At 41.0% G+C, this 11,099-nt stretch overlaps 1 protein-coding gene across 1 annotated transcript in view; it reads left to right on the forward strand.

Annotated features, from left to right (window-relative positions):
* Positions 1-11,099, forward strand: part of ltk (leukocyte receptor tyrosine kinase) — an 86,236-nt gene that overhangs the window by 69,606 nt on the left and 5,531 nt on the right. The window contains exons 21-28 of the mRNA XM_050061612.1: positions 939-1,029; positions 1,571-1,635; positions 3,724-3,853; positions 3,958-4,055; positions 4,266-4,358; positions 4,625-4,726; positions 8,348-8,482; positions 10,900-10,990. Coding sequence (XP_049917569.1) covers positions 939-1,029; positions 1,571-1,635; positions 3,724-3,853; positions 3,958-4,055; positions 4,266-4,358; positions 4,625-4,726; positions 8,348-8,482; positions 10,900-10,990 — 805 coding nt within the window. The remainder of the gene's footprint in view (positions 1-938; positions 1,030-1,570; positions 1,636-3,723; positions 3,854-3,957; positions 4,056-4,265; positions 4,359-4,624; positions 4,727-8,347; positions 8,483-10,899; positions 10,991-11,099) is intronic.

Raw genomic sequence — 11,099 nt, forward strand, 5'->3', positions numbered from 1 at the left:
TTAACTATTTAATATATTTCTAAGTTAACAAATATTGCTGTAAATGTGGTAAAAGGTGACGTTAAAAAATTCACAACACTTTTTTAAACATTGTTTGAAGCTAAATGTGGCAAAATGTTGATGTTATTTTCAGCGTGAGCCACTTTACAAACGGCACCCCATACTGCTGTTGTTACTTTGTGATGTATGTAGTTTAACTTCAAAGTTATAACTGTACAGATAGTAGATTCTAACATAAAATATTTGCAACAGTGAACTTCTGACAGCGGGCAACGAGCTGTCAAGCTGTCATCTGTTTGCGGCTCAGTCAATGTGACATATTGTCTGCTGCGCAGAGGATTGTGGGTCAGAATAGGCAGAAAAGCATGCTGGCTTGCATACTGCAAAATTGGACCAGATGTAGTAGAACAGCCTGGTATTTTTGGCATTTGACATAGTATGTATTGAGACATACTAAATCTTTTTCTGGCATGCTATATATTACGGTAGTATAGGTATTTTGAAGCAGGAAGAGAAGTAGAGTAAGAAAAATCAACTTTTTTTTTTTTTTTTTTGTACATTTGGCGCTCCCCCTAGAGGCCCGGAGAAGATTTGTCTTTGTTGACTGAATATGCAGCTTTTTTTCTTGCATTTGTTTTCATTCATTAGTGTGTTTTTGACTTTGCTTATTTATTTGTTTGCAGTGTGTTTGCTGTTAGTGTTTGTTTTGGCTCTCAGCGGCACATTTTCACTGTTTTATTTGTTTTGGACTTCCGTGTGTGTTTTTAAAGCTGTAGAAAGCTTCTCCTAATGGAAATGTTTTAGGCAGTTGTTGTGCATTTGCCATTGTACACACTTGGATGCAGTGCACAGTGCCTTTTTTACAGAAGTTGTCACTTCAGTTGTTGTGTTTTTCACCTTGTTGTTTTTTTTTTATTTGCTTGTGTTCTTTCTCCCAGGGCTCTCGGCCACGGTGCATTTGGTGAAGTCTATGAAGGTCAAGTTCTGGGTATGAGCAGTGATAACAGCCCGATGCAGGTGGCCATAAAGGTGAGCTTGCACTCTGTGAGGCACATTTTGCACCTAAATGTCAGATGGAAGGTCCTCACCAGGAGTTATGTTCAGTTATGTTCACTACATATGATCAACTCAACAACATCCCACAGAGGTGCTCCTTCTCTTGAATGTAAAGGTCACACACGCATGAGGGATTTGAATAGACAAGGGTGTTGTCATGCGTTTATTTAAAGCACTGTACATACTGTGAACATGCAGTAAGGTGGTTTGTTGTGTAAAAAATCTGCATAGTGCAAAAAATGAAATCCCATATTGCAGAATCATTATGACTGCACAGAATGATTGGTGACTGTGAATTAAAGAAGTCAACGCCCTGATGACTTGGCTTCAAAACTGCACAAGGTTAAAAAAGAAAAAGCTGAGTGAGCTCCACATGGGTTTGCCTTTTCAATAGTCTGCTGATTAGGTCTGATGATATCTTCCCTCTTGACAATGGCACACACACACACACACACACACACACACACACACACACACACCTCACACTGCCTCTCTGATTCTTTCTGCTCCACAGACTCTTCCAGAAATCTGCTCCGAACAGGATGAAATGGATTTCCTGATGGAGGCCCTGATTATGAGGTGCACCATACTGCAGTTCACACATTGATTCACCCGATGCATTCTTCTTCTAGCACACTTGACATGTGTGAAGCAGCCGCATGCTTACATCGTGAGGCAACAACTGGCCTCTGAGTTAGAGGACATAATTACTGGAGCCAGATGTGAAACTTTATTCTCTAGAAATCAAGCCGCGACTGAAATAAAGCCCATATGTTGACCTGTTTTGCAAGTAGCTGGTTGTTACAGCTATTTATTCAACAGATCAATTAGTCAAAGACAACTGTGTCTGGGAATATTTTTTGATCTCAGGTAAATAACTATAATACAATTATCTTAACCATTCTTTCTGCATTTTGCACGACTTTGCAACTTCCTCCGATTACTGTCTCTTTTTAATAAATTTGACCAATCATCATAGTTTCCCACGAGTTTTACCAGTCATAGCAGTCCTCCGTTTAATGTCACCAAACGCAATTCTTTGTTTTTGGTTGTGAAGATGCACACGTGTGACACACACATCTTACATTTACCAACAAAAGTGACTGCTAAAGACAGTGCAGGGCAACTCCCTGATGTTCTGCACAAAAGCGGGGGTTAACTATCTGCACCGCATGTAACGTTGTGGTGGAACACAACCCCTTTTGTAGTGCAAAACACATCAGGCTGAAAGAACCAGACAAGACAAATTGTCATGACAGAGGCTGTTGCATGCAGATCTATTGCAGATGCTGCAAGAAAAAAGAACAGTCAGATTGAATACGCATGGTTAGTGGTGACATTCATGTAGTATAATTTACAAAGTCAGAACAGTGTGGACAGTGTCACTAATGGTTTTTGCAATTTCTGCTTGCTCCTGCTGTTTCATTGCAAAAAATGCCTAAAAACATTGCAATTTTTTTAGAAAAATTGAAACCAGGCACCATTTCAGACCACATCTTACCGTCCCACAAAATCCTGCAAAATCCTGGGGGGACTGATTGGTTAATATCAGTTCTTCTTCCCAAACATCTGTTTTTTAAATATGTTTTTACAAAAACAAGATTTGATCCAGATCAAAGAAGACTTTGAATAATAGAGCTGAGATCATACACTGACATAGAGACACTAATGAGCAACAAAAATACAAAGCCAGAGCAAAATCAATCTGGATTTGAGTGCACACATCAAATCTGTTAGCTCAGGATATTTTGAGAGTGCGCAAATGTAGAATCAGGAGCAAATTCAACATGTCATGACTGTAGATTTGAGGGAGGTTCCTTTTCTTGCTATCTTCAAATCCGTGCGTCATTATGTATGTAGTGTGTATCCCTCACATGGAAGTAAGAGCAGGGTAAAACCCCTTAGATTGGACCTGGAAGTGAAGCATCATATTATCAGACCCTATTAAACTTCCATGTGTGGTCCAAAAGTTTCAACTGTGAAAAATATATCGCCCTCACAGCTGAGATAATGATAAAGCCTGTCAGCAAAAAAAAAGTTGATAAGTCCCTTTTCAAATTATCACACTGCTTCAAATCTGCTGAAGCAATTGGAGAGAACATTTCAAACTGAGCATGCACCCAATCAGGATTTTCACTCAAAACTTGATCTGCGTTGGCAGTTCAGGCCCTGTGCACTCCTAAATCTTCACTGCAGACTGGTTAAAGCTTTAATTTTTTTTGTAGTGGCTCAAGAGTTTTGTCATTAATACAATAAAATGAAAGTTTAAAGGAGATCAAGGACACATATGACACTGTGTGTAGTCTCCTATGGCAGTGGTTCCCAAAGTGGGTGCTGAGGATTTGTTCATTTTATTGTAACATTTTACTACATAAATCCGAATAAAATAAACTTTTGGGATGTGTTGCAGGCAACAAATTCAGAACAAATGTATATTTACAACAAATAATATTTATCGGTTTGAACATTAAATGTCCTGTCTTTGAATTGTATTCAGTTGAGTTCAAATATAAATATATTTAATATTGAATTTAGGTCAGACTTGATTTGTCATGTCTCTTTTCTCGCTCCTGCCCAGTTGTATCAAACACACAGAACATTTTATATAACTAACAAACACAAGTGCACGCCCACTAACCCAAGTGTTTTTAATGTCTAACTTTGCAGCAAGTTCAACCATGACAACATTGTGCGCTGCATCGGCGTCAGTCTGAACATCCTGCCACGTTTCATCCTGCTGGAGCTGATGACCGGAGGGGACATGAAGAGCTTCCTGAGACAGAACAGGCCACGAGCTGTACGTCTCTACTACACTTTTCTCTGTGTGTGTGTGTGTGTGTGTGTGTGTGTGTGCTTGTTTATGTTTGTGTGGAACTCTAACCTGAGCTGTGCTGCATCCAGGGCCAGCCCTCTTCTCTCACCATGCGGGAGCTGCTGCAGATGGCCAGAGACATCGCCTTCGGCTGTCGATACCTGGAGGAGAATCACTTCATACACAGGTTCAGATCCACTCTACTGCAGAGAGCTCAGTTTAAATACAAGCTGGATACGGGGATCAGCAGCACAAAAACAAGATGTTGTGGGCTGGGGGAATGCCCTCTCTAGTCCAACAAAAACATGTGAATGTGTATTAAAGTATTAGGCCTCATTATTTTTCATGATTCCAGGAATGTACTGCTACATTCAGTAAAAGATTTTTTGTTTTTCAGAGACATTGCTGCTAGAAATTGCCTGCTCACCTGCCCAGGACCAGACCGAGTGGCCAAAATCGGGGACTTTGGGATGGCACGAGACATATACAGGTTTGTCTGTTAATACTGCATCATCACACACTGCTGGGCGGTTCACATAGCGAAGCATACAGGATGTCTCTCATAGGAGCTGGAGTTCTGGCAGCACTGGGTTGCTGCAGTAAATGGGGGACCAGTTGAAAAGCGATCTGATTATCCTTGACGGGGCCAGATTCAAAACTTACTTACAGAGTTCATGGCCTTGTGGTGTTTTGCCTCCTCGTCTAAACTGATGATAAATGGACTTCCCTAAATCAGATTTTTTGTTCTGTTTTTAGAGCCAGCTATTACAGGAAAGGCGGTCGGGCCATGCTGCCAGTGAAATGGATGCCACCGGAGGCCTTCATGGAGGGAATCTTCACCTGCAAGACTGATACATGGTATGAATACTAAACACATTATATACCAGTGGTTCTCAAATGATGTGTCAATCCAGGTGTGCCGTGGGATTTTGTGATAACCACGCATTATTATTGCAATATTCAGCTGGGCCTATACAAAAAGTTATGATTGAATTTTTAATTGACTGTGTCAGTATGCTGTGTGCACACATTCCCTAATAGCAGTGGCAGCAGCTCAGCAGTGAGAGCACCGCAATTAAGTTTAGCACAGACAATTAACCTATTTGTCACCGTTCACATGTGGGAATTACAAGTGTGTGACACATCCAAATCCCCGATTGGCAGCCAGTGTGAGGGATGATAACATTTAAAAGGAGAAAGACATGAGTGTGACAATGGATCGCTTTATTTTTCAGAGCAAATTACAAAAAAGCACCAGTAAAGACGACCGAACGCCAAAAGAAAAGAGAACAGTAGACAGTATCATGAAAGCAACCTGTCTTATTTTTCCATATTTTTAGAGTGATAACACGTTATAGAAGCTTTTGTACACAGATATAAGAGAGATTTTGGTGCCCGTTGATGTGCCTTGGGCACAGCAAATGTGAAACCACTGATACAGTAGTTAGAATGAATCCACAAAGAGGAACTGCTCAACCACAGTTTGCTTTTAATCAGTTTGAGGCATCTTATTAGAGGACATTACTTTAAACTGACACTAATATGTTAGTCTTTGGCAAATGCTGAACATCATGTGTTCTTGCTGATTGTTGTCACAACACAAGCATTATTCATACATCGTAATAGACATTGCCCATCAGCACACATTTTCTGGACAATAAACAACTAAGACCAGATGAGGAAGGCGAATTTGCATCCAAACCAAGTAATATGACTCGTAAACAAAACCACACAGCTCTACGGGGGCTCAACATCTAAAGAGCAGCGTATCAAGTGAACAACTTCACAAGGCAGAGCAGAGTCTATATCCAAGACAGTGAGCCAAGTGAACAAAGAACACAGAGAGCAGCAACGTCCAAACCACTTTTCGAATGGCAAAAGATGCAGAATTTGTAGCGTGGGCCAAAAGAGGTCAGAATTTCACTTTGCAGACTGGGACAAATATTTATTTGCAGATCAAGTCTGAATTTTATATGACCTGAGGAGGCAGGGGATTTATACAGCTGTCCATAAAACTCACCACCAACTTGGTGGTGGGAATATGCTCATGATATAATTTGACAACTAGAAGTACTCTGATGGGGCGCATTCTTCCCTCCAGCTTAAAGTCATTAAGACGAGTCATTTACCAGCATTGACAGTGACCTAGATCAAACAGGAAAACAAGAGTGCTGGCTTGTGTGGCTTTCCATCCAGTTACCGGAGCTTAACCTCAGTGAACAAATGCAGGGGCAGACTGGAACAATCATTCAGGCCAGGAATTTGACTCCATCCCAGCCCACCCTGTCCACACAAACCACTAATTTCATAGGCTAACCTCACTTGTTGATGCAGTCAGTGCAACGGCTTTCTCATTTTGTTTGTGTTACCTGTTTCCATAGTTCGGTTTTCATGTTTACACACATATTGAGTGAAACAGAACCTAAGCTCGACAACGTAAGTATAACTGTTCATTCACCAGTGTCTATTAAGCATTGCCCACACTATAAACACTGAGTCATTTAAATTCAACTTTAACTACTAGTTTTTAAAAAAGGGAAGTGTGTTTATGACTGACCTGGCTCTCACAAACATGTGGCTTATTTTGCAGCATTATTCTCTCCCTCTCTTCTCCACTTTTCCTTTTCTTCTGACCCTCCATTTTACCAGGCAGCTTGTCTAAAATATCATCACTAGAGAAGCAGGTAGATGGTTGCTATAGAGGTAGATTTCAGCTTTTTCTGATTCAACACCTTCTTGTTGTAAGGTACTGTCACTACCGTCTGTCCTGCATCTCTCTCTGTCTCTCTCTCTTTCTGTCTCATTGTGTCATACGGATTACTGTTAATTTATTATGTTGATCTGTTCTGTACGTCATCTATTGCACGTCTGTCCGTCCTGGAAGAGGGATCCCTCCTCAGTTGCTCTTCCTGAGGTTTCTACCGTTTTTTTTTCCCCCTGTTAAAGGTTTTTTTGGGGGGAGTTTTTCCTTATCCGCTGTGAGGGTCCAAAGGACAGAGGGATGTGGTATGCTGTAAAGCCCTGTGAGGCAAATTGTGATTTGTGATATTGGACTTTATAAATAAGATTGATTGATTGATTGATTGATTGATTGATTGATTGATTTTAAAAAAAACATTTGTCATTTTGCATTTATATAAGGGGTGGGCGATATGGCCCTACAATAATGTCACCATATGTCCGTTTTATTATTAATTTAAGAACATAGAATTGCAACAAAGTAAGTGATATAGTTTTACAATTTGCCTTCAAATATTTAGTAAAAACTAAACAAAAATGATCTCTCATTTCTTTAGTATATAAACAACAACAGTAACTCAGAGTGAGATTCAGATTCTGTATAAAATATTAATAATTCAACAAAATAAAATCTACCACAAATTACATATTTAAACAGCTCCCAAATACAAAAAATGTCTCCTGGGATCTATATATATAAATCAACAGGTAATTTCCTTCTTTTAGCAAAATCCTGAATGACTGAGTTTTTCCCACCTGGACCTTTATGTTCTGCCATCTCTCCTCTAATCATCACGCTGTAACCTGTGACAGGCTGTTATGATACCACAACTATCGCACATTCACATATATGTAGTTCATGTCGAGCCGCAAGCGTCACGTAGGTTTACATTAGCAAAAGTTTATGACAAAATCACTTGAAGGCACTGACATGGTGAGAGAGGAGAAGGAGAGACGCTGTGCTGCTGCCAGAGGAGCCGCTGAATGAGTTCCCTCTGAGCAGTAACTCACTAAAAGAGTCTGAGAAGTCCGGGGCTGTTCATAAAACATTCAGGACGCCACAGTTTATTCCACACTACTGAAGCTGCTCCTGTTTTTGGCACCACCGTGGAGTCTGTAATAATTTCACTTTCAGCCATGCTTGTTGTTGCCGTGGGTAACAGTATGACATCAGTGTGTCAACAAGCCGAAATATCGTGAGTATCACAAAATGAATTTTTCCTATGATGTTAAAAATTATACCAGTATTATTGTGAACAAGATGATATGGCACACCCCTAATTTATATACACACATGTACAAACATATTGAACTTGTACACATATTACCCTGCACTGTACCCACCCCTTTGTACCTTCTTTGAGACCAAGATCGCACTCAGAAGCAAAGTACAATGAAATTAGGAAACCAGAAGAGATAAGAAAAAAGTGAAAGAATAAATAAATACCTCTGACTCACCTGGTAGTGTGTGCGCACCATGAAGGCCAAGTCCCTTGCAGCGGTACGGGTTCGATTTCAACCTGTGGCACCTTGATGCATGTCATTGCCCTTCTCTCTCTAACCTTTCCTGTCCATCTTCAACTGTCGTGTCAATAAAGGCCAACAAATCCGCCCCCAAAAAAATCTTTTTCATTCACTCATTCTGGTGTCCTCAGTCTGAGGGACATGACAACAGGCAAGTTCCAACATGTGATACTCATGATAGTCAGCTCAGTTACTGGTCTGTCTCTCCCCCTGCAGGTCATTTGGAGTGCTGCTGTGGGAGATCCTCTCTCTGGGTTACATGCCGTATCCCTGCAAAACCAACCAAGAGGTGCTGGAGTTTGTCACCAGCGGAGGCAGGATGGATCCCCCCAAGGGCTGTCCGGGGCCTGTGTGAGTACTGACACGAGATACATCAAAAGAGACGAGCTCGGATGTGAGGGAGAGGCAGGACACAGCTGGTATGACTTTGGAGATAATGGCACAGGTTCTGCTTTGTCCACCAACTTTGATGTGGATGTGATTGAGCTTTCTGAAAGTTTTCTCTGCTTCTCTTCTCTGAGACCCAGAGGGTACACGAAGGAGGAAAAAATAGATGGGGAGAGAAAAGATGAATACTTTTGCCTATTCCTCAGAAACTTTTTCTTGCGAGTGGAGAGTTTGGCTCAAGCGCAGTGGACGCAGGACACAGGCGTAACTTTGTCAAAGAGGATGAGGTTTATTAAGAAAACATGAATAGTGGAGATGAGAGTTGGTCCAGGGAATTTCTCTGGTGAGACTGATGATGAAAGGGGAAAGAAGAAAATGTAGGTTCACTGGAGAGCAGCAGGAGAAGGCAGGCTGGTGGACTGGCGTATAGGGCGGTAGAAATCCTGCAACGCAGCAGAACAAAGTGAGTGACAGGCACGAAACACAGCAACAGAAGCTTCACTAGAAGAATTAGGAGCAGCCTGACAGGTACACTACCACAACTTCAGAAACAACAACCTGGCAAAGGTTGAAGAAACTCATGACTGATGGTTGGCAGGAGAGTAGGCAGAGGAGGATGATGAGTTGATTGGCGACAGGTCTATGAAGTAAGAGGAACCAGGCATCAGGATCAGGAGAGCCAGGAGAACCACACCCACGCCAAAAATTAAACACAGATAGACAGCGAGGGAGAGACAAGAAGAAGCTGGAGACATGAGGGAGTGGTAAGCACAAGAAATACGGAGAACTGATGAGGCACGGCCTCGGCGTGTGTCACTTTTGTGTTGAGTCTCAATGCACAGCTCATGCAACAAGCAAAGGGCTTCATGAAGGTGAATATATCCAAGATCAGCAGGTGTGATTATTAAACACTCTCAGCCAGTGACATCACTGGTTTCACAGCTCTGAAACAGCTGTGCTTAAGTCATCACCTGAACATGATAATGAGCCGAGCAAACAGAAAGCTTCAGCCCACCTCAGGAAATGTCTGAGCGGTTTAGAGCATCACGACTCAACACACATCATCACAAACCTGCACACAATGACAGATGGAGAATGATAGCATTGATTCTAAAGTATCTCACCTCGCACATGGTCAGATTGTTCTGTAATTAGTGTTGCACAACAGCGTTTGCACTAGAAGGTATTTATCTTCTTTTCACCCATCTATTTTTCTCTCATCTCTCCCTATGTCCCCTCAGAGGCTCCGTATAAAGTGTTAAGATATTACCATTTGTCTAATACTATGACATTTTCTTATTTCACAAGATAGCTCATGTAACGTAAAGCCAGTGGCGGAAGAAGTACTCAGATCCTTAACTGAAGTAAAAGTACCAATACCCCATTGAGAAAATGCTCCACTACAAGTAAAAGTCTTGCAGTCAAAGCCTTACTCAAGTAAAAGTTTCTAAGTATTTAACAAAAATAAACTTAAAGCACTTAAAGTAAAAGTACTCACTGTGCAGTAAAATATTCCTGTCAGTGTTAGATTAATTTTACTGCTGTATTAATGTGTTTTTGTTGCATTTTACAGCTGTAGATGTTTAAGGTTATGCCCATTTTAACTCAAGTGTCACGTAGATGAATCTACAGCAATGCCTCATATTGTATAAGATCATATGTTTGTAGCGTCACTGTCCTGTCAAAACTACAAATCTCAAAGTCAACCTGTCATGGTGTCAGAAAAACAGCTCTGTCTTCAGCTTTGTGACGATGCATTTTCCAGCTGATCCAAGAGGTTTTTAAAGAGTTTATTTAGCTTAAGAAGTAAAGAAGTAAAGAATCAAAACATCTTGAGATACATCATTTCCACTGGACTGAAGCTGTCAGACAAATGTAGTGCAGTAAAAAGTACAAGAGTTGCCCCTGAGATGTCGTGGAGTAGAAATATAAAGTCGCATAAAAGGGAAATACTGAAGTAAAGCACAAGTCCTTCACTTTTTTTTATCAAATGAATCTAAGTTATAGATATTGTCGTACTCACAAGCAATGTTTCCTTGTCCGTCGCTCCAACTTGCTTGCACTGCCGCTCACCTTACTGTCACTCTAGTTATTTGATCCTAAATCAGGCTAATCCTAAACAGATTACACACACAGCTTCTGGATTTCTATCTTCATAAGCACTGATACAGATCCACTCAGGTATTACACATAATGATAAACAGACCCAGGACCTGCAGTAATAGAATAAGACCAGACCCAGACCCTATTGACCATGCTAAAACGTGGACTTGAATCCATAAGGGTCACAGAGCAGGTCTCAGTTACAGGTTACGGGTAGACACGTGAGGACCTCTACACTGCATACATCTTAAACAATATGTCTGTTACTATGTGTGTAGCTATCGGATCATGACCCAGTGTTGGCAGCACTGTCCCGAGCACCGACCCAACTTCTCTACTATCCTGGAGAGAATCAACTACTGCTCTCAGGTATGCTCCACATCACACCTGTCTGTACATACATTAAAATGACCTCAGTGTGAAGTAAACGTGATGTTTATTTTCTTCATTCTGTTTTTAATAACTTTTCGGCTTCACT

The sequence above is a fragment of the Epinephelus moara genome, chromosome 14 (assembly GCF_006386435.1).
Source record: "Epinephelus moara isolate mb chromosome 14, YSFRI_EMoa_1.0, whole genome shotgun sequence".
Lineage (NCBI taxonomy): Eukaryota > Metazoa > Chordata > Actinopteri > Perciformes > Serranidae > Epinephelus > Epinephelus moara.